This window comes from Drosophila tropicalis, unplaced genomic scaffold (genome assembly GCF_018151085.1).
Source record: "Drosophila tropicalis isolate 14030-0801.00 unplaced genomic scaffold, ASM1815108v1 contig_23, whole genome shotgun sequence".
NCBI lineage: Eukaryota > Metazoa > Arthropoda > Insecta > Diptera > Drosophilidae > Drosophila > Drosophila tropicalis.
In genome coordinates, this window is record NW_027172679.1 from 223,393 (window position 1) to 248,441 (window position 25,049).

At 38.7% G+C, this 25,049-nt stretch overlaps 1 protein-coding gene across 1 annotated transcript in view; it reads right to left on the reverse strand.

The window, feature by feature from the left end:
* Window positions 1–25,049, reverse strand: part of Ptp69D (Protein tyrosine phosphatase 69D) — a 187,852-nt gene that overhangs the window by 22,460 nt on the left and 140,343 nt on the right. The window contains 2 exon segments of the mRNA XM_068283924.1: window positions 229–364; window positions 17,905–18,209. Of these exon segments, the coding sequence (XP_068140025.1) occupies window positions 229–364; window positions 17,905–18,209 (441 nt within the window).

A 25,049-nucleotide genomic window follows, 5' to 3' on the forward strand; every position in this document is an offset into this window, starting at 1 on the left:
AAACGGACGGAAGTAATGAGGTAATGTGTTCAAAGGATTCCCAGACTTAATTTTAAGTTCAAGGAATATGTGAACATGTTTGAAATAATATATGTACATATATTATATTCTTTAAAATTTGTAATAATATTAAAAGAATAGGGCACTCGAAGCTGTAATTGTCACGATACCTTTTAAAATTAACAGTACTTAAAACCCTTTATCCCACTGATGTGAATGTTTACTTACGTATGAGTTGATAAGTCCCTCTCGCTGAGATCGTAATTTTCTTGTTATTGAACATATGTCAACACTTTTCTCTAATCGTAAATGCTGAACCAAAATGCACATTGCTACAAAAATCGAACTTCGATCAGTGCCCAAGCTGAAAAATAAAAAAAAATTAATTAAACAAGGAAACCATTAGTTTGTTTTATCTACAAACACAGTCATGACTAGCTTTTTTGAGTGCGCACGTCAGTAACTAATAGCGCCGCAACGACATTCGCCTTCATCCGATATCGTTACTTTCCTGAGCTGAGAATACAGTTAAACAAAAATTTGCTACTCGCCTGATGTAGTTTATCACCCGTATCAATTAAATCTTAGAGAATTAAATAGCTTTCACGCGACAACAGAGCACCTCTGATGCTTTGCTTTGATTTAACTAATATCACTTCAGACTTCCATACCCATACCCCGTAACCCCACCAAACTATACTTTTAGAGATCACTGACTAGCTTTTAAATATAATCACACTCATCTTAAACATAATCGCAGTGTAGAAATTTATAAAAGAATGTAATATAACAAGCTAGTACCAATATTTTTATACCCTTGCAAAAAGGGTAAAGTATATATATTCTTGATCAGATCGGCGAGGCGAGTTCATATAGCATTGTCCGTCCGTCCGTCCGTCCGTCCGTCCGTCCGTCCACCCGTCTGTCCGCCGTTTGTCCGTCTGGATCAACGCAAACTTATCCTAGACCGTAAGAGCTACAAAGAAATTTTGCATGTTTCTTTATACTGCAGGGGTTGTATATCTCGGGTTCAGCCGGATCGGACCACTATATCATATAGCTCCCATACAAATGACAAAGTCACGAACAGTGACTTTTCTTAATAGCTTCGTTATTTTCAGAGCTATTCGTGAAATTTAATATTAGTAAGCTTATTACAATTATAAAAGACTGTGCCAAATTTGATCAAGATCGTGTGACTATATCATATAGCCCAAATACGAATGATTCGTGGAATACAGTGACTTTGTGCTTCTTTATACTGCAGGGGTTGTAAATCTCGGGTTCAGCCGGATCGGACCACTATATCATATAGCTCCCATACAAATGACAAAGTCACGAACAGTGACTTTTCTTAATAGCTTCGTTATTTTCAGAGCTATTCGTGAAATTTAATATTAGTAAGCTTATTACAATTATAAAAGACTGTGCCAAATTTGATCAAGATCGTGTGACTATATCATATAGCCCAAATACGAATGATTCGTGGAATACAGTGACTTTGAGCAACAACATCGTTATTTGGCATGCTAAGATTGTAGGCTGTCCATTAGACTTTTTAGATGAAATGTTTTTCTGCTCTGACGGCGGAAGGAAACAGTAACAAAAAACTTGCAAGGGTATACAAATTTCGGCGCGGTCGAAGTTACCCTCGGCCCTCTGGTGAAATATAATGTTATCTCTATAATAAACTAGCTTCCCAGTATGCTTCGCTACACATAAGTAAATTTTAGGAATGGTTTTTAAACCTTGGCAGAGGGTATTATAAACTCTTTGTAATGCTCAGAAGGAGACGTAAGAAGTATTTTTGTACTGAAAATATACATAGAATATAGCATATTACATAAATTACAGTACATCGTCACTTAACGGGGTAGAATATACAGCTGTGTTCACGAAAATAGCAGTGCCCTTAAGCTTTGACTTCAAAGTTGTTAAATCATATTAAAATGAAGCAAGTAAGTCGACTCGTCGACTTGGGTATACCATACACCTGGTGAAACAAATATTTCAAATTTCGAAGACCAAATGTATGTCTATTAAATTGTTTTTACATGTCTTATACTATGTGCTATCTCGCTCACTCTACAAACACACCAGCACTCTAGCGCCGCTACTAGCCAACGTCCAATTCTGGCCTTGTGGACCGCGTAGTAAAATACGTTCATACGCATATTTTACATGTTTCTAGTCCGATTTCAATAAAATTTGGTAGTTTGGTAGAAATAGATAAGAATAATTAGTCTGCCGAATTTGAATAGTCATATAGTCAAAAAAACAAAAAAACAGTCGATAGTCAAAAAAATACAGGAGGAAATCGGTTTTTTCTAAATTATGGAGGCGGAAGTGGGCGTGGCAAAATGTGAAAATATCTAAATTCTCCGCGAGTACTATGCCAGTATACATACATATAATTTGGTGACTTTAGCTTTGTTAGTTTTTGATAAAATCAGTTTTGTTTAATTTGCGGGGGGCGGAAGTGGGCGTGGCAAAATGTTTAAATAGCCAATATCTGCGCGTCTATTAAGCTAGTCTACATACTAAATTTGATGTCGGTAGCTATCATAGTTTTTAAGGAAATCAGTTTTATGTAAATTCCGGGGGCGGAAGGGGGCGTGGCAAAAAGTTTAAACAATTAGTTTCTGCGCGCTAACTAATCGGGTATACAAACTAAATTTGATGTCTCTAGCTGTCATACTTTTTAAGAAAAACAGTTTTATGTGATTCCTGGGGGCGTAAGGGGGCGTGGCCGAAATTCCAATTAACTCTGAACATGTGCATACTACACGAGTATACATACCAAATTTGGTGGCTCTAGCTCTTAAAGTCTCCGAAATCTGCGTGTTCATACGGACGGACGGACGGACGGACGGACAGACGGACATGGCTAGATCGACTCGGCTGTTCATCCTGATCAAGAATATATATACTTTATAGGGTCGGAGAAGCTTCCTTCTGCCTCTTACATACATTTTGGCGACTTTAATATACCATTTCACCCTATGGGTGTATGATATAAAGACCATAATTGCCCCAATATTTTTTAAATTCATAATCTATATTTATATATAATAAAATTACTACCATTTTGGACTAAACAAAATGCCTCCACTTTCAGAAATGAGCAAAATAGTAAAGAAAAGGGCATTTTGAGCTGTTCATAAAAATAGCAGTGACAACTAAGAATTAAAATCTGTCGTTTCCAAATTATTTGAAACTTAAAATTCAGGTCACCTTTGGTTCTTAGAACTTAATACTTAGTTGTGAACCACTTTTTGGCAATATTCGCTTGGCACCTGCGCCGCACCGAATCCTGCAAAGCTGAACTGGGATCTGCTGCTTTGTTTCTTGGATGACTTCCCAGAGTTGAGCTGTACTGAACGGTTTTTGTTTTGTGACACTTCTCTGAATGTTACCCCATTCATTTTCAATGGGTTACCAATCCAGCGACTAAGCGACCAGCGACCTGGCATTACATCGATTCGTTCGAATTAAAAACAACTTTTCCGAGATTGCTTCTATATTTTGGGTCATTGGACCGGTGATATGTCTATATTATAGACATATTCCAGATGATATAGGAGAACATAACCTTCTTAATGATGTTCATGTAGACTTTTCGATCCATACTACCATCAATCTTAAGAATAGGACTAAGTCCAATATGCAAAAAACAATCCCAAATCATTCCCTATAGCCTAGACGCTGTTTGCGTGTGGTTAGGGTGGTAAACTCTGTATATTCTGGGCGACGTACCCTGTTTAGAACCTGCACCACCAAACAAGACTACTTTGCGGTAATCTGCCCGAGAATGTTACCCATTTTGCAATTGGATGATTCATATGGAGTTTTATGGAAATACAAACGTGCTTTTATATTACGTGCTGAAAATATAAATGAAGTAGAATACCTATTTGGTTAAAAGGGTTTTTTGATATTCGTTATAGAAACATAAGCATAGCGCTTAAAAAGTATTAACCAGCGCCAGACGTGGAGTGGCGTTGAAACTTTATATATGTGACTTTATTACACCTATAAACAACAGTACCAAATTTGATCAAGTGACTATATCATATAGATCCCATAGGATCAATCCGTGGTACACAGTGAGTTTGCTCAGTAACTTCGCTATATGCTTTGAATCATCGATTTGGATGAATTTTGGATATGTTGTAGAAGACCCCGTCATTTGAATCAGTATATTTTGGCGCCCTAATCTGTATTTTCTCAATCAAACGTGTTAAAGCTATATTTTCCTGAAAAATCGCGTTTAAAGTTATAGCTTCGGTGAGTTATAGGTAAAACACCGAGTGGGCTTCAAGCAACTCGGCGGTGTAAGAGGGAGATGTCCTAAAATTGAAGAAACCCTGGTTCAATCCCCAACCGAATCTATTATGGCCAAATCTATTTCCATTTATTTTTTTCATTTTTAATAATTATTTTTTCCAATAGCAAAATATGTCTTGATGATTTCTCATTGTATTCATTCATTAAGACGAGAGCTGGTCATTTAGGTAATTTTGGATGCTTTCGTTTTCTATGTACCACGGAGCCCGAGTTGTTGTTCTCAAAATCTTCGACTGCGCCCGTTTTATGGCTTTGATATGGGTGGCATTTGCATTACCCGCCGTAAGTCCAAATGGGCTAGTTCGTTCTGTAGTTGTATAGGAGGACTTTATTCTCCAGACGTAGAGGGGAGCGAGCATTGATGATCCAATGTAAGCTACTCGTCTTCAGTTTTAGCTGTGATTTTTTTGTTTCGATGTGCTTGCGCCAAGTTAGCCTTCTGTCTAGGTGGATGCCAAGGTAAGTGTTTAAGAATAAACAAGGTAAGTGTTTTAAGAACAATTGTCGCCTCTTAGAGTCTAAGAATTCTTTTATATACATATACGTTTGTTAATAAAATCAGTTCATATTTTGAATTCAACGAATGAAGATTGGGTTATTCTTCTCCTCCGGAATCCCTATTCATTTTGGTCCTTCGAGAAAAAAGGAACTCTGTAGTTTTCCCCCACCAGTGCTAAGAGACTCAGAGAGTGAATCAGCTCCTTAAGAGTTTGAGATCTAATGCAAGTGTAAATGCTTAGACCAGCTAAAGGTAGCAAAATAAATTAACTCTTGTTTTCCCCCACCAGTGGTAAGAGACAGAGTATAAAATAAAAGCAAAATATTATTGCTTAATAAATAAAAAGTGCGTGCGTTCGAATTTAAAGGCAGTTTGGCTAGCGGAGCAACTGTAGTAATTTCGGCGGCGGAGTGTTTTTTTGTGTGCGGCGTAATCGAAGCCCAATATTAAAAAAAAAGTGCGTGCGACCTAATATATAAAGGCAGTTTGGCTAGTTGAGCAACTGCAATAATTTCGGCGGCGGTAAAAAAAGAAGAACTATATAAACTTGGTGTGTGGCGTATTTGAAGCCTAATATCGAAAAAAAAAGTGGCTGGCAGTGTATGTAGTTGCAAGTCGGCAACTACCAACAGCAGCAGAGCAAGAGGATATATAGCTGCAAAGCTAGAAACTGAAGAACGCGCAGTGGCAGTATACGAAATTCTGGTGCGATGTCCGGCACCGGTACCGCCTGAGCCCATAGGCCCTGGACAACTGCAGCTGAGCGACGAAACAATAAAAAATAAAACGGCGAACTCTACCCATTGGCGGACAAGCAGCAGCGAACAGGATCATCAGATAAGATATAATTTAAAATAGTTATAAGTACTACATATTTTATTATTATCATTATAAATTATATCGATATCCTATAAGACAAAAATGTTCACTAATAAGGCTGCAAAAGTGTTGGAGAAGCAGGCAGAGTTACATGCCAGGTTAAGGCAGTTAGAAGCACTAGATCCTAGAAGCATAACTGGCAAAGTTGTAGAGGAAGTAAAAGAGATAAGGAATCAATGGATACCTAATAACAAAAAATTGATCCAGTCTGCTCCAAATTTCGAGCATGATTATTTCAGAAATAAAATACATGAAGAAGCTTTAACGATAGTTGCCAAAATTATAGCCATAGGAGAGTCAGAAAAACCAGGCACTTGTAAGTCGGTGTGCGTTGAAACGGAGGCAAACATGTCAGAGATAGTTGATGATAGCATCGCGCGGGAATGCGACCTCCAGTAATGAAAACCCTAAGGTTAACCAGGAGATATTTATGGATAGAGTCCAACAGCTCCAGGAATATTTGGATAGAATAGTCAAAGATTTACACACTTTAGACAATTCAACAGGCAATGAGACATGCATAGTGTATGTTAATAAGATCAATTATTTATGGGAGAAAGTTCAGGCGTGCCAGGTACTGACAAGTAATGCAAGATTTAAGAATACTATGGATGATTTAGAATTCGATGTCCGGAATTCGCTATCAGCGTTAGAAATGAAAATAAACAATAAGGAAAATTGTAAGAGTTAGAATGTTACCGTGGGGGCGAATTACCGGTGTTGCCAAAGATTCAGGTACCCACATTTTCTGGAGAGGCAAGAGAATGGGACCTGTTTGTAGAGTTACTTGCAGAATTAATTGAAAAAAAAAAGATTTAAGTCTTGCTCTTAGAGAGTTTAATTATTTAAAATCCGCGTTAAAAGGCGAAGCTAAGAGCATGGTAGCTCATCTATCGTCAGGTTCAGCTGACAATTATAGTGCCGCTTGGGAACTGTTAACCAAGCGGTATGAAAATAATCGGAGGGTATTTTCCGAGCAATTAAATCGGATCATTGATTTACCGATGATCAACAATGAATCCGCAAAAAATATAAAGGTAGTGATTGACATAGTTAATGAGTCAGTGCACTTAATTATAATTAAAACAAATTTGTCCGATGAAGTGGACATAATATTTGCACAAATACTACTAAGGAAATTTGACAGAGATACTCTACAATTATATGAGAGTCAAATTAGAAAAACAAGGCAGATACAATTGCTATCTGATGTCATGGAATACTTGGAGCAAAGATATTGTTCGCTAAGTGCCATGAGCAAAGAAGAGAAAAAAACCGTTACAGAAAACGTCGGGTTCGGTGTTCCAAGACAATTGTCCGATTTGCAAAGTTGCAGGGCATAAGGCGTATAAGTGTTATAAATTTAAAGGTTTGACACCCATGGAAAGGTATGAAATGCCCAAAGAAGTACAGATTTGCACAAGATGCTTAAAGCATTCAAGCAATAAAGTATGCACAAATGAAATGGTCTGTTCATTGTGTAGTAAGGGACACCATACCTTACTCCATTTTGAAGAAAAACAGGAGAGAGTTAATACTTGTGTAACGGCACAATCAACACTGTTGGCTACAGCTCTAATACAAGTAAAAAATGTAAATGGAGGAGACTCTAAGAGCCCTTATTGATAGTGGTTCACAGAGTACCATTTTGTCTGCAAAGGCGGCTCAAATACTAAATTTACATAAAATTAAACAATATACAGAAATAAGTGGCGTGTCGTCAATAAAATCCAAAAAATCAAAATATAAGGTAAAAATAGATGTGAGGACGCGGAATCCACGGGATAAACCTCTTAAGGTTGAGGCAATTGTATAATGAAAGCTCTTCCATTAAAAAGGGTAAGCGTGGATATGTCAAAATGGCAATCCTACGTACTTGCTGATCCTACCTTTAACAAACCTGGTAAGGTTGATATAATAATGGGGGTAAACGTATATACCCAAATCATAAAAGAAGGAGTTACAAAGATTGATGGCCTACTAGGTCAAAATACTCAATTTGGTTGGATCGTCTCGGGATGCAACAAATCAAAAAGTAATAAATCTGTAGTCGCAACAACAATAGATGTCACAGGTTTAAAAAAGCGTTGGGAAAAGAAGAAGAATGGTAATAGTGAGGATAAATACAAGACATTTCAAAACAAACTCAACCACAAAACTCAAGATCCGCACTTGACTCCCCCGGCAGGACCTCACCTTAGAGGTAAGATAAAAGCTGAGGTAAAAGAAATAATTTTTGAAAGTAAAAAAGAAATAAGTTTATGTCCCCCGGCAGGACCTCACTTTGGAGGTAAAGTAAAATGTGGGGAAGAAAAAGTATATATCCCAGTACAAAATGAAAATATTCAGATGGCAATGGTTAAATTAAATAATGATCATCTAAAAAATAGTCACAAAATAGATTGCGGTAACAAATTGTCCGAGTCTATAATACAAAAAAGGCAGATATTGCAAAATGTTCATAAAGGGGCAACATTTAAACAGAATAAACGCTCAAAGGTCAGCTATCAGCGAAATGTCAAAACGGTGGAGCAAAAGCCGAGAGGTAGAAGTTGTTGGTCTTCAAAGTCTCCACCGTATAAAAAGGCTAGAAGTCAACACAGTAATACAGATCAGGAGTGGGTAGATATCCCGAAACAAAAATTGTTAAGCATCGGGCGATATTAGTAAACAAATTTGGTAAATCATACAAAATAATAAGAAGTCAGTTTATAAGAAGGATAACATTGATTTGCTAGGGTTAACTTCTCTCATGTAGCTCGTCATGCTTCTTTAACAAGAGTTATCTTACTAATGACAATATTAAAATTAATTTGTATAAGACAACTAACTATTTAAATCAAAAACGTCACATTTGGCGGCCCTTTGGCAGAATGTTTAAGAATAAACATCGCGTTCATCTGAAATGGCTTTACCAAATCAGATTGAACAAAGAAATAAACAATGAAGCAAGTAAGTCGACTCGTCGACTTGGGTATACCATACACCTGGTGAAACAAATATTTCAAATTTCGAAGACCAAATGTATGTCTATTAAATTGTTTTTACATGTCTTATACTATGTGCTATCTCGCTCACTCTACAAACACACGAGCACTCTAGCGCCGCTACTAGCCAACGTCCAATTCTGGCCTTGTGGACCGCGTAGTAAAATACGTTCATACGCATATTTTACATGTTTCTAGTCCGATTTCAATAAAATTTGATAGTTTGGTAGAAATAGATAAGATAAATTAGTCTGCCAAATTGCGATAGTCAAAAAACTAAAGGAGGAAATCGTTTTTTTCTAAATTATAGAGGCGGAAGTGGGCGTGGCAAAATGTGAAAATATCTAAATTCTCCGCGCATACTATGCCAGTATACATACTAAATTTGGTGACTTTAGCTTTGTTAGTTTTTGACAAAATCAGTTTTGTTTAATTTACGGGGGGCGGAAGTGGGCGTGGCAAAATGTTTAAATAGCCAATATCTGCGCGTCTATTAAGCTAGTCTACATACTAAATTTGATGTCGGTAGCTATCATAGTTTTTAAGGAAATCACTTTTATGTAAATTCAGGGGGGGGAAGTGGGCGTGGCAAAAAGTTTAAACAATTAGTTTCTGCGCGCTAACTAACCGAGCATATAAACCAAATTTGATGTCTCTAGCTATTATACTTTTTAAGAAAAACAGTTTTGTGTGATTCCTGGGGGCGTAAGGGGGCGTGGCAAAAAGTTTGAACAGTTAATTTCTGCGCACTAACTAATCGGGTATACAAACTAAATTTGATGTCTCTAGCTGTCATACTTTTTAAGAAAAACAGTTTTATGTGATTCCTGGGGGCGTAAGGGGGCGTGGCCGAAATTCCAATTAACTCTGAACATGTGCATACTACACGAGTATACAAACCAAATTTGGTGGCTCTAGCTCTTATAGTCTCCGAGATCTGCGTGTTCATACAGACGGACGGACGGACGGACAGACGGACATGGCTAGATCGACTCGGCTGTTGATCCTGATCAGGAATATATATACTTTATAGGGTCGGAGAAGCTTCCTTCTGCCTGTTACATACATTTTGGCGACTTTAATATACCATTTCACCCTATGGGTGTATGGTATAAAAATAGCTGATACAGATTCATGGCTCAAAAACCAAACCAAACATGCGTCCACACTCTGTGGAAAAGCACTTAAGATTTAACAACGGCGCAATATCAAGTCGCCAATGCTGTGCATGATATAAACAAGCATTAATATAAACATTAGAGTAAGCATTTTTAAGAACAATTGTCGCCTCTTAGAGTCTAAGAATTCTTTTATATACACATACGTTTGTTAATAAAATCAGTTCATATTTTGAATTCAAGAGATGAAGATCGTTTTTTAGTTTGCGGTGCTGAAAATCCTCTTCAGTAAGTGATATCATCGGCTTGAGGATGACTGTTTCTTTTGTTAAGCGTAAATATTTGTACATGTTTGCATTTCTGCTCGTTAACCCGGATACGCTGGGTTGCTAGCCATTCCTCTACCACCTTTAGGTGTTCCTTTAATTTTGCATAGGCTGTGTAGGGCATTTGGATCGGCGGTGAATTGGCGTGTTTTCGGCTTAAAAAGACGTTGTAAGCCCTAAACACGTTGATAAGTGTGCAGTGTACATCAGCTTTAATTTTGAAGTCAGCTGAAACGTTTTCATTGCATCTAACAACGGATTGTAAAGGTATGATTCCATAAAAATTACCTAGACTAAGAAGGAACATTTGCAACTTGTGCCGTGAACATTTAAAATTAAGTAAGACGTCGCTCCGACCTAGGTATACCATACACCAGTAAAACAGTTTACATGTTCAAAATTTGTTTTCTGCAACTCAATTCATCAATATACAAACAAAACAATTTTACTTTTCATACCACAATTTCTTCTTCTTCCCTCATTCCCTAAGCAAAGCATCGCACGCATTCACATACAGTTCATGTAGCGTTGCATCTGTGTGTGTATGCATGTGCTCTGTTGATGACGTATGACGTAGTAGACAGCAAGCAGCGCTGCCGGCAGAGCTAGGAGCAGAGCAAAGATTATTATATTAACTGTAACTTGTGTTATATTATATTTATCCGATCCGATTCAAATTTTCGGATCTGTGGTTTTATATCCATGTAAGGGTGCGCTGTTTCAAACATTAAATTATATAAATCTACTAGCTAGACGAATATATTTGGCATATACTATTTCTACGGCGAATTGACCTTGAGCTTTTTTTTTTGGAACCGAGCTTACACGATCCACTTCCATAGAAAAGCTCATGCCAGATAAGGGCCCAAAAAGTGAGCTTGAATAGTGTGGGGGGAGTCTAGAATGGTCTGAGATAGAGTGCAGTTGTGCGAATAAGAGGAGGGCGAAAAAATCCGCAAGTGCAAGCAATGCACGTGGTGTGACGTAACACACCGGTACCCTCGTGGACGTTACATAAGTCCACGCCTTTTTTTTCGGGTTTCAATTTTAATTAAGGAACGAAATTAAAACGCCACTGCCAGCGCTGTCTTGCCTCCGTTAAATGCAAGCGCGTACTCATTGTGTTAGCCACCATAAGGCCAGAAGACGACCCCATCAATGGTTTCATGTCGGATTTCTGGGGACTACGACCAAATAAATGTCGACCCGGTCCATGAACTGACCATCGGAAAATTGTTGGAGAGCGATTTGGCCATAAGTGCGCACACATATTGCTGTGTGGGGCGTAGCCAGCCAGCCTAATTCCTAGGTGAACCCTCGTTGGAGTGAACGTTTCACCTGAGGACACGGGATAACCCTCGCAACAAAGACTGGAGATTACTGCTGGGAAGGCGTTGCCGCAGATTCAAAAACCCAGCATTGATGACCCCAACCTCACCCCCCCAGCCCGTAGGGGGCCCTCAATCAGCCGTTTTTCTTTTTCTTTAAGTATCGTAGAAACATGTGTTTAAAATTATAAGCATAAAATTTATAATGAAATTTCTATATAGTAGGTTCTAAAAGTCATAACATTGGTAACGAGAAGCATGTTATATTTTGGTACCCTTCTTAATAATTTTAACAGCCTCTAGTGCTCCACCCATCATCAGGCCTGCTGACTGGATTGGACTCTACAAACTGTAAGTACGGCATAGCCGCATAAAATCTATTGGCGAAATATAACCGCTTGCCGCGACCACAGAGTTAGTTGGTTTTTTTTACTTTTTCAAATTGAAATAAATGCTTAACGTAAAATTTAGTTAGATCAAATTTATACTTATAAATCACCCACATTTTTGTACGATTCCTCTCACCGAATTAATTAGGAATTATATATATTTGAAATTATTGTTAATGCTTCTATTTTATAAGTGGTATACGAAATCCGATGTTATGTTCTTATCTTAATGGCATATGCCTATTCTTGCCTTGAATTGAATATATGTATGAAATGATGAATTGCTGAGTTAGTTTATTTGGGCACCTGACGTAAGAAATTTAACAGCCACAATATGGGTAATAACGGGTTTCCTTAGGTATTACAAGGTTGGGTGGGTAAAGAGAAGGCAATGACATCTAGGTCCTTCGAATAACACCCATCACTTCTGCATAAAAATTCCTATTTAGGTGTAGTCCTTTATTCCTTATCTCTGTCTTCGTTTTACTTATGTAGCGCATGTTTTGGGAGAGCACAAGAACCACCCCATTTTCCCTGAGCTCAGCCGAGCCACATGTTAGAAATACAGAGAGTGCACTCCGACACCCGCGTGTTCGTTACATCCAATATTATCACATATGTAAATTGCATAGCGATACTCCAATGAAATGAAAATGTTTGTTCTGGAGCTATATGATATAGTAGTCCGATCCTGATCATTTTCATACCTGATCTGCTCCAGATAATAAAAAGCACAGCCCGATAGCTCTTAAGATGGCTGAGTAAACCGCATACGCACGGACGGACAGACGGATACCCTTGCAGAGGGTATTATAAAATTGGTCAGATGTTTGTAACGCACAGAAGGAGGCGTTTCCGACCCCATAAAGTATATATATTCTTGATCAGCATGAGAAGCTGAGTCTATATAGCCATGTCCGTCTGTCCGTTCGTGAGTATGCGTTTTACTCAGCCGTCTTAAAAGCTATTGTGTTGATTTTTTTTCTCTGCTTTTTATTACCTGGAGCAGATCAAGCATGAAAATTTTGAGGGTCGGACCACTATATCATATAGTTCTATACGAACAGTATATATAAACTTTGGCATAGCCGAAGTTAGATTTTTTTATATATTTTTTTAAAATCTTTACCATTTGAAGAACGTTGTATAAAAATTTGAATTCGGAATAAAACAGACAAAGATATAGCGCTTCAACTGGCTGGCCTTCAGTGAAGCTATTCGAGTATAAACCAGAGGACCGGGGCTAACTTCGACCGCGTCAAAGTTTGTAAACTCTTGCAACTTTTTTGTTAACTCTTTCCTAACCTATAGCTATCAAAAAGGAAAAACGTTTTTTCTAAAAAGGCTAAAGCTTGCGAAGTTTGCCTACAATCTTAGCATAGGAAATAACTAAGATATTGATCAACGTTACTGTTTTCCACCGATCGTTCCTATGGGAGCTAAATGATAGTCTCACCCGATCTTTATAAAATTCGGCACAGTCATTAACAGATATATTAAACTAAAAAATGTTTAATTTGAAAGCAATCGCGTTAAAAGTAACGAAGTTATTTACAAAAGTCACTGTTTTCGACCGATCGTTCCTATATTATAAACTAATAATATTAAGTTTCACGACAATAGCTCAGAAAATAACGAAGTTATTGAAATAAGTCACTGTTCGTGACTTTGACGTTTGTATGGCAGCTATATGATATAGTGGTCCGATCTGGCTGAATCCGAGATATACAAACTGTGCACTATACACAACCCTACGTGCAGCTCTGTAGCTCTTACGGTCTAGGAGGAGTTTGCGCTGATCCAGACGGACGGACAGACAAACGGACGGACGGACATGGATATTTGAACTCGTCTCGTCGTGCTGATCAAGAATATATATACTTTGTATGGTCGGAGATGCTTCGTTCTATGCGTTGCACACTTCTGACCAAAATTAATATCCCCATTTTGCAAGGGTATAAAAAAATACATTTTAGAGAAGATAGAGGACTATGGTGCGCAGTACAAGACAACCAATGTTGTGTGAACACCTACAAGCAGTTGCTCAAAGGTTCTGAGATTGTAATCTGTTGAGGAACAAGTATTTAATATGGCTCTTAATAAGGACTCCAATCTCACAATGCCGTGGGATATGTCGCGTACAAGGCATATTTTGGTTTTTAAAAATTTTTTTAGCTGTCAAATGTGTTTCTGATTTCAGCATGACGATGATCTCACGTGGGGCTAGGAATAATGACAGCTTGTTTCTGGTATTGGGGATGCCATTAGCATTCCTAAGGAAAGCCATTAGCTATTGTTGCAAAGAGCTGGTTCTAACACGAAAAATATTCCAGGTGTGATTGGGGAGGCGTTGTAGGTAGGTAACAGACGGTTGCTGGTGGTGTGCGACCGTTTAGATCAAGTATGGCCACGTAGTGGCTCTTTTTGGCTCCCGTGGCTCTTTACCGGCAGAGGCTGAGCAGAGAAAAAGGTAACTTTTGCGAGTCGACGCACACAAAAATTTGTGTGTCTCGAGTTTTATGACGGGTCATAAACGACCTTTTTTGGTCGAGCGAGCGATCGTCGTCGAACTTTTAGGCACAGGGACGGCCAAAAACCGATTTTTGCGGGGAGGGGGAAAAGGGTCACGATCTCGAGCTCGCAACTTAGCGACAGAGGGACGGCCAAGTACTGAATTTTACCGGGAGGGGGGAAAAGGGTCGCGATCTCGAGCACTCATCAATAACAACCCTTATTTTTTACTTGTCCCTCACTCCCTTTGCCAACAAGTTGCGAGCTCGAGACCGCGACCCTTTTCCCCCTCCCCGTAAAATTCGGTTTTTGGCCGTCCCTCTGCCTAAAAAGTTCGACGACGATCGCTCGCTCGACCAAAAAAAGGTCGTTTATGACCCGCCATAAAACTCGAGACACACAAATTTTTGTGTGCGTCGACTCGCAAAAGTGACCTTTTTCTCTGCTCAGCCTCTGCTGCTGATGCTCTGGCTCCCAAGTTAAATTTCCGTGGCCACCCTTGGTTTAGATGTCGTTTAGTGTCATTAAGTACAGTACATCCTCTGTAGTTGGTCGTACGGTTCCATCTACAGTTACTGCATAGTCTTTTGTCCTAAATGTCAACTTTATGCGTTTGCGATTGTTAGTCGTGTGGTTCTAGTCTTGGTAGTTTTTGCACTGAGCTAGGCCACCTTTAAGGTGATTCTGCATTTAATTATTACACGGATATTTAGTGGATAGCATTAGCGCCAATTTGGGCGTCTTGCTGATCGGCAAGAATCTTAAACCGATTCTCGCTTAAGGGTGCCCCGATTTCATTTGGTTAAGTTATCTTTTGCGAATCCAACTTCCGATTAGTTATTTTAATATATCTATCCTCTCCAGTTTGGGTAGAAGGCGTTAAGTTTACTGATTTGGTTGGCTTTTGGTTACTTGATGTTGACAGCATGAGACAGGTCAATACTTCAACAGACGTTGCTGTAGTTACTGTAGACATAGTTGTTTTTTCTTTTTGTTGTAGTCGTTGTTGTGGTTGTCAACGAGCTGCCGGTGCTAACCGTGAAATCGGTGACTTAGTTAACAATATTGATGGAGAAGAACATTGCTCTCTCCACGACAGCAATGTTATAGGTAAGTAAAAGTGTCTGGCAAACCGATCGAAATAGATTTAAAAGATAATGATCATTTTACGTAAAGTTGGATGTTTGATTTGTAGTGTAGGTTCTGGAAAACAAGTTCGATTATTCGTTGAATAGCTTGAACTTAACCAAGAGGCGAGACTTGTAAATTTCCATATTGCTCTTCCCTCACTTACGCACTAGCATTCAACAATGAAACAATTCCGACTGCCAGCAATGTCACATATTTGGGCGTTACAATGGACAGAAGATTAAATTGGAAAAAACATGCTCAAAAAACAATAAGCAAATGTACCAGAAAACTCCAAATGCTGGACTTGATGCCCAGAGGGTCCAGCACGTTGTCCCTCGAAAGAAAAGTAAAAATTTAAACAGCGATCGTGGTCCCAACATTCACATATGCCCTTCCTATTTTGCACTCTGCAGCTACGTACATCAACTGTCAAAAATGTCCAAGCCATGCAAAACAAAACGATCTGGGCCTACCCAAGATAGCTGAACTAATGGACCGACACAGCACGCGCTATAGAGACCGCGAAACTCATCCGAATACAGTAGCCAACGACTTGGCCGTCAACAACTCTAGGCGTTGGCTGAAGCGTCTGCATCCATTGGATTGACGACCAACACCGATTGCTCGTTAACATTTGATTCAGCTTAATTTATAAAGCTCACCTATTCATAATATTTAATATTATAAACACAAATTAGATATAGAATTAATGTGCAAATTCGTTGTAAAAGCTGTCTGAAAGTAAGACTGCACAAATGAAAATAAAAAACCAGAGGGCCGGGGCTAAGTTTGACCGCGTCAAAGTTTGTATACCCTTGCAACTTTTTGGTAACTCTTTCCTTAACTATTAGCCATCAATGTGGAAGAACGTTTTATCTAAAAAGGCTTATGTTTGCGAAAGAATGGCCTACAATCATAGGAAATAACGAAGATATTGACCAAAGTCACAGTTTTCCACCGATCGTTCCTATGGGAGCTATATGATATAGTCACCCGATCTTTATGAAATTCGACACAGTCATTAACAGATATATTAAATTAACAAATGTTTAATTTGAAAACAATCACGTTAAAAGTAACGAAGTTATTTACAAAAGTCACTGTTTTCGCCCGATCGTTCCTATGGGAGCTATATGATATAGTCACCCGATCTTTATCAAATTCGGCACAGTCATTAACAGATATACTAAACTAACTGTTGAGGAACGGTTGCTGAATTCTTAAACTTAAATTTATTTGAATGTAAACGATCTTTGTATTTTATTATTTTTAACTTTAAGTTGCATGGTCACACCGTTTTGGCTGATGCAATAGGTAGCGTGTGGTGAAAACGAGAAAATGTGTGTTGAGTTAGTTAATTGCTTATTGGCCAACCGAAACCATCACATGGAGTGAAATAAAAGTTATTTATTATTTTTAAACGAACCAGCAAAGTTAATTTATGTATCATCACTAACAAATGTTTAATTTGAAAGCAATCGCGGTAAAAGTAACGAAGTTATTTACAAAAGTCACTGTTTTCGACCGATCGTTCCTATGGGAGCTATATGATATAGTCATCCGATCTTGATCAAATTTGGCACAGTCGTTTATAAGCGTAATAAACTCTTTAATATTAAGTTTCACGATAATAACATAGAAAATAACGAAGTTATTGAGAAAAGTCACTGTTCGTGACTTTGGCGTTTGTATGGGAGCTATATGATATAGTGGTCCGATCCGGCTGAATCCGAGATATACAACGCCTGCAGTATAGCCTAGGTGCAAAATTTCAGCTCTGTAGCTCTTACGGTCTAGAAGGAGTGCGTTGATCCAGACGGACGGACGGACGGACGGACGGACGGACGGACGGACGGACGGACATGGCTATTTGAACTCGTCTCGTCGTGCTGATCAAGAATATATATACTTTGTATGGTCGGAGATGCTTCGTTCTATGCGTTGCACACTTCTGACCAAAATTAATATACCCTTTTTGCAAGGGTATAAATATATAACATAGTTTGTAAAACGCAACAAAGCTATTAATAAAAGTCAATGTTTTCATCAAGAGGTATGCATATTACACTGACAAATTTAAACTTGTATGACAATGGCTTGGAAAATAACGAAGGTATTATAAAAGACATTTTGTGTGAGAGCTACATATGTATTTGACATTCTGACTCCGAGATATATGATGAATAAGACGGACGGACAGACGGACGAAAGGATATGGCTATTTCAACTATTCTCGTTGTGCTGACCAAGAACATACTTTATATGGTCGAAATTGATTTCTTCTATGCGTACTTTTTATGCAAGATAGCAAAATATCTATTATGAAAAGGATCAAAACTTTCCTTGGAGATTACATTCAATATGGACTTAAAAAAATGTTGTTGTATACCTGCAATGAACAGTAAGAGGAGATCTGCATCCAGTGTTTTTCTGGCTTTTGTAATGACTGTAGGCCTGATCTACAAGTTCTATTATGCCTCTGCATACTTCTGGAACTTCTCCGTCAACAGTAGGCCAACCGTTGTATTGAAATTGTGTAACTTTTAGGGTATCGTCAATTTTACAATTTGTAACGTAGAATTCCCTACGTGTATAATAAGGACAATTTTCACTATGGACATATTTCACAAGGATATGATCATATTGAATTTCATCATCTGCCCAGTAACGTGGGCAGCGTAAGCCGTCTCCAATCTGAAAAGAATAAAAAATTTATATATTTTTTAATCTTATCTAATCAATAAATAGTTAATTAAATCAAAGTGTATATTTCGTGACAAATATAAAAACGGGCAACTTTATAAGTAATGTAACATATTCATTTTTGATTTTAATTTTTTTTTTTTTTTTTTTTATGGAAAGCACCATCCAAATGTGTCGAATTTTGATTATCTAGAAGTATATTTTCCAGTGTTTCGTAGCTCAATCTAAGGTAATTTTACAAAGATTGAATTAAACATACATACATTGTCTTTTATTATTATAAATAAAACCTTTGAAAACTGGCACCAAATAGCATGGCGAGTCTTACAAGGGGAACTTAAGGTATGCGAATCACCGATTTGGATGAATTTTGGATATGTTGTAGAATACCCCCTGTGTGAAATATTTCGGCGCACTATTCTATATTTATCTGAAAAATCGCTTTTAAATTTATAGCTTTGGTGACTTATAGGTAAAAGCCGAGTGGTCTTCAAGCATCACGGCGGTGTAAGGGGTAGAGTTCCTGCCTAAATGTCAAGAAATCCTGGTTCAACCGCCGCCCGGAACTAGATAGTTTTGGTTTTTCGTTCTTTTTTTTTTTTGCATTATTTAATAATAGCATATTTCACGATAATAGCACAGAAAATAACGAAAATATTGAGAAAAGTCACTGTTCGTGACTTTGGGGTTTGTATGGGAGATGATATAGTGGTCCGATCCGAGATATACAACCCCTGCAGTATATACAAGCCTACGTGCAAAATTTCAGCTCTGTAGCTCTTACGGTCTAGGAGGAGTTTGCGTTGATCCAGACCGACGGACGGACGGACATGGCTATTTGAACTTGTCTCGTCGTGCTGATCAAGAATATATATACTTTGTATGGTCGGAGATGCTTCGTTCTATGCGTTGCACACTTCTGACTAAAATTAATATACCCTTTTTGCAAGGATATAAAAAATTATTTACTTAAACATAATAGCAATATCCAAAATGAAAAAAGGAAGTCGACTCGCCGACTTGGGTATACCATATATGTGAAGAGGTGTTGTGCAGATCAGAATGGTTATGCCCGTCCCTGGTAATTGAGAAGGCGTCTACAAGAACATTGATAAAGCGAATTGGAGCGAGAGTCGTCAGTAGTCAGTTGCAGTTGAGAGTTGAAAGTCGTCAGTCGAAAGTTGTCGCGAAGCTCAGTTAAGTTGTTCTCAGTTGTATTTCACAAAACCAATGTATTGTAACCTAACCACTCAGAATCGTCTATAATACTTTAGTTAATAAACATAATCAATATAATAAACTTTACATTTGGGGGCTCGTCCCGTTCTGAGTTGGATCAGGAGTTACAATTGTGTACTCAGGTTCGTCCCGTTCTGAGTTGGATTAGGAGTTACAATTGTGTCCTCATGGGATTGGCATTCTGGAAAAATCGTTGCCTAGTGGAGGAGAGGTGTAAGGAGAACAAAAAGTGGACAAAGTTGAACCCGTAGCAAGCAGACAAACTACCCAATGACAGAACGCACACCACCTTACAAGTCGAAGTCTCAGAAAACGCCAAGAAAAACGCGAAACGCAGTGGCTGTGGCGCCAGCGTCAGCAGAGAAAGCACCGTTATTGTTGCCAAAAAATCAGCGTCAGAAGCCGAAAGAGGAAAGAGAGAAACAGATAGATACAGTGCCCGAAACAGTGATCGAAACACCGATACAGTGATCGAAACAGCAAGCGAAGAAATCACAGAAGCAGAAACCGAAACAGCGCTTGACCTAATGAACAAAATTGAAACAGTGGAAACGGAACAAGCTAACGCCGTCGAAATGCAAAGTCAATTGCAACAGATGATGCAATTACTAACGCTTAAAATAAAAGCCGACGAGCAGCGAGAAAGCCAAGTTCATATGGCACCGAATTGCCTTGAAAACATTGTTGGAGAATTTAATGGAACTGGCCCAAGGAAATGGTTTGAAGTTTTCGATCACAATGCGGATGCATTTGACGAAAAGCAAATGTACGCACAGGCGAGAGGCAAGATGAAAGGTGCTGCCAAACTGTTTTTGGAATCAGTAAGTGTTAACAATTATGCCAATTTGAAAAGCTGTCTAATCGAAGAATTTGAGTGCGAATTAAATAGCGCGGAAGTCCACCAACTGTTGAGAGAACGGAAAAAGCATAAACTACGCCGTTTGGATTTAAAAATTCACCTGCCGCATTTATAAGATTTGTCAATTATGTCTTTCAAAACTTAATCAACGATAATATAATGCAGTTGTACATGGACGATATAATCGTGTATGCCCATTCCGCTGATGACTGCTTAGAGAAGACACAGAAGGTTCTGCAATTGGCTGCAAAGTATTAGTTCAAAATCAAATGGAAAAAATGCAGTTTCTTACAGTCACGAATAAACTGTCTTGGACACATCGTTAGCGGTGGAAAGATTTGGCCAGGCAAAGAAAAAACGGATGCCGTCAATCGATTTGGAACGCCCAAAAATGTTAGAACAGTTCAGTCTTTTCTTGGACTCAGCGGATTTTTCCGAAAATTCATTAAAGACTACTCTCAAATCGCAAGACCATTAACAAATTTACTTCGAAAGGATGTAAAATTTCATATAGGTACAGCTGAACTACAATCTTTGCAGAAGCTAAAGGAGTTGCTAACGAGCGAACCACTGTTGCATCTATACTGGGATTCACTTTAAAGTAGTGACGGACTGTTCAGCGTTCAAGCAGAGGACAAAGAAGGAGACATTTCCAAGAGAGGTGACCACGAGAGGTGACATTTCACCTGCGATATCATTCACAAACCAGGAAAAAGTATGCAGCACTTGGATCATCTGAGCTGCTATCCACAATCAATTTATAATATATCAACGGAGGTATCGGCACGCATCAAAAAGGCGCAAAGTATTGATAACCATATTTAGGCTGTGGTAACTATTCTCAATCAACAGTCGTACGAGAATTACAAGATGAAAGGCGGTGTACTGTACAAAGCAATAGATGGAAATGATTTAATGCCAAAACAGATGGAGAATGAAATAATTCGAGAAGCGCACGAAATTGGCCATTTTGCTACCTGCAAGACAATGCATGCGATTCGTCAGCAGTATTGGATCCCCCATTTAGAGCGTAAAGTGTCTAATTTTATTGATAACTGTATCCGTTGTATAATTCACAGCAAAAAAACTTGACAAGCAAGAAGGTCAGATGTATTTAATTGATAAAGGTGACACCCCGTTGCATACTCTGCATATCGACAATTTGGGGCCGATGGATGCCACGTCTAAGTCGTACAAATATATCCTTGCCATGGTAAACGGATTTGCAAAATTTGTGTGGCTCTTTACCACGAAGTCAACAGGCCACGATGAAGTCATAAAAAAGCTGACAGAATGGTCTCACATATTTTGTAAATGTGTGCATAAGCAGGAGATCGAGTATTATGTCTAATCAATGAAGAATTCATCAATAACTTAAATGCTGAGCGAGAGAGTTTGCGTGACGAAGCCAAGAAGAATATATTAGAAGCACAGATGACTTACAAACGCAACTTTGACAAAGGACGCAAGCAGGATCATGGGTACTTGTTGGGTGATCTCGTCGCAATCAAGCGACCCCAATTTGTCGCAGGCCGAAAGTTGGCCAGTTGTTCTCTTGGCCCTTATGAGGTAACTAAGATAAAGAGGAACGGCCGCTATGATGTACGCGAAGCAGCCCAAGTGGAAGGACCAAATCAGACCAGCACAAGTTCCGACAATATGAAGCTGTGGAGGTATGTTGTTGACAATGACGATCCGGAATCATCTGGGACAGATGATGATGATCAGGAGGGCCGAATGTGAAGAGGTGTTGTGCAGATCAGAATGGTTATGCCCGTCCCTGGTAATTGAGAGAGCGTCTACAAGAACATTGATAAAGCGAATTGGAGCGAGAGTCGTCAGTAGTCAGTTGCAGTTGAGAGTTGAAAGTCGTCAGTCGAAAGTTGTCGCGAAGCTCAGTTAAGTTGTTCTCAGTTGTATTTCACAAAACCAATGTATTGTAACCTTGCCACTCAGAATCGTCTATAATACGTTAGTTAATAAACATAATCAATATAATAAACTTTACATATATGGTAGTAAAATACGTTCATACGCATATTTTGCATGTCCGATTTCAATATAATTTAATAGTTTGGTGGAAATAGATAAGACAATTTAGTCTGCCGAATTTGATTGCGATAGTCAAAAAACTACAGGAGCAAATGTGTTTTTTCGAAATTATGGAGACGGAAGTGGGTGTGGCAAAATATGAAAATATATACTCTGCGCGCATACCAAGCCAGTGTACATACTAAATTTGGTGGCTTTAGCTTTGTTAGTTTTTAATTAAAATCAGTTTTGTTTGATTTGCGGGGGGCGGAAGTGGGCGTGGCCAAATTTTCAAATAGCTAACATCTGCGCGTCTATTAATCTAGTACAACATACCAAATTTAATGTCGGTAGCTGTCATAGTTTTTAAGAAAATCAGTTTTATGCAAATTCCGGGGGCGGAAGTGGGCGTGGCAAAATGTTTGAACAATTAGTGTTTGCGCGGTGACTAAACGAGTATATAAACCAAATTTAATGTCTCTATCTGTTATAGTTTTTAAGAAAAATAGTTTTATATGATTCCTTTTGGTGGCTCTAACTCTTATAGCCTCCGAGATCTGCGTGTTCATACAGACGGACGGATGGACGGGCGGACAGACTGACATGGCTAGATCGACTCCGCTGTAGATCCTGATCAAGAACATATGTAATTACTTTATAGGGTCGGAGAAACTTCCTTCTGCCTGTTACATACAATTTAGCGACTTTAATATACCAGTTCACTCTTTGGGTGTATGTTATAATGATTATGATGAGAGTTGTAGCAAAAAAAATATATATATAGGTATATTTCATTTGCTCTCATCGCGCTCTAGGTTTTAATATACGGCTACGTACGAAAATTCTTTCTTTTTTTTGCTATTGCTTTTGCTATAGATTTTTTTAACGCCATAAACTATAGCAGAGAATGGGGAGCGGTAGCACGAGCATAGCAAAATTTACATTGCTCTTGCTGCTACAGAGTAGATTTTGCAAGCCCTGGTTTTAATTGACATTTAAAGTATCATTGGAAAATTTTGGAGTTATGTATATATGTTTATACTGCCGCCGTGTACAGACGTGCTTTTTAATCCACTCCGCAAAAATCCGAAATACGAACAGCATTCGAACTAAAAGAATACTGTGCGGCTGTCTTTCTCGACGTTGCCCAGGCTTTCGATAAAGTTTGGCTGGAGGGTCTAATGTTCAAAATCTGGCAAAAACTGCCACAGTACACCCACAAACTCATGGAATCTTACCTTTACAATAGGAAATTTGCTGTAAGATGTAATGGCTCCGTCTCGGCTGATTTTGAAATCAAAGCTGGTGTACCGCAAGGCAGTGTACTCGGCCCATTGCTCAACCTACTGTACACTGCAGACTTACCAACGAGTTTTGGACTTACAACGTCCACTTTTGCCGATGACACGGCAAACCTCAGCAGATCCAAATGCCCAATACAAGCCTTTGCAAGATTAGAGGAACACCTCAAGGTGGTAAAGGAATGGCTAGCAACCTGGCTTATCCGGGTCAACGAGTAGAAATGCAAACATGTTACATTTACGCTGAACAGAAGAAACTGTCCAGCTCTAATGCTAAACAACGTACCAGTTCCTCAAGCCGTGGATGTCACTTACCTTTGCATCCACCTAGACAGAAGATTAACTTGGCGCAAGCACATCGAAGCAAAAAAGTCACAGCTTAAACTGAAAGCGAGTAGCCTACATTGGATCATCAATGCTCGGTCCCCTCTACGTCTGGAGTATAAAGTCCTCCTATACAACTCCGTACCGAAACCCTTCTGGACTTACGGTGCCGTACTATGGGGAAATGCAAGTACCAGCAATGTCGACATTATACAAAGGGCGCAGTCGAAGATTTTAAGATCAATCACGGGGGCCGCGTGGTATATACGGAACGACAATATTCAAAATGATCTAAATATACCTAGCGTAAAATCTGAAATAGGAAGTCAACAACTAAAGTATTCTGCGAAACTGGATGCACACCCTAATGTTCTTGCCAATTCCCTTAGGCGAACTAATTATAGAACTCGTCTTAAAAGAAATGACAGACCAACCCAATAACAAGTGATTAGGGCCGCCTGCAATATCCCCAGGATTCATCTGAAGTACTAGATTAAAAAAAATATCTCAAACTTGTTGTTGGGCTCTAATTTAAGAGTAGATTCAACAAATATATTTTAAACGTTAAAAAAAATGAAGCAAGTAAGTCGACTCGTCGACTTGGGTATACCATACACCAGGTGAAAGAAATATTTAAAATTGCGAAAACCAAATGTATGTCTATTAAATTGTTTTTACATGTTTCATAGTATGTGCTATCTCGCTCACTCTACGAACACATGAGCACTCTAGCGCCGCCACTAGCCAACGGCCAATTCTGGCCTTGTGGACCGCTTAGTAAAATATGTTCATACGCGTATTTTGCATGTTTCTAGTCCGATTTCAATAAAATTTGGTAGTTTGATAGAAATAGATAAGAATAATTAGTCTGCCGAATTTGAATGCGATAGTCAAAAAAATACAGGAGGAAATCGGTTTTTTCTAAATTATGGAGGCGGAAGTGGGCGTGGCAAAATGTGAAAATATATAAATTCTCCGCGCATACTATGCCAGTATACATACTAAATTTGGTGACTTTAGCTTTGTTAGTTTTTGATAAAATCAGTTCTGTTTAATTTGCGGGGGCGGAAGTGGGCG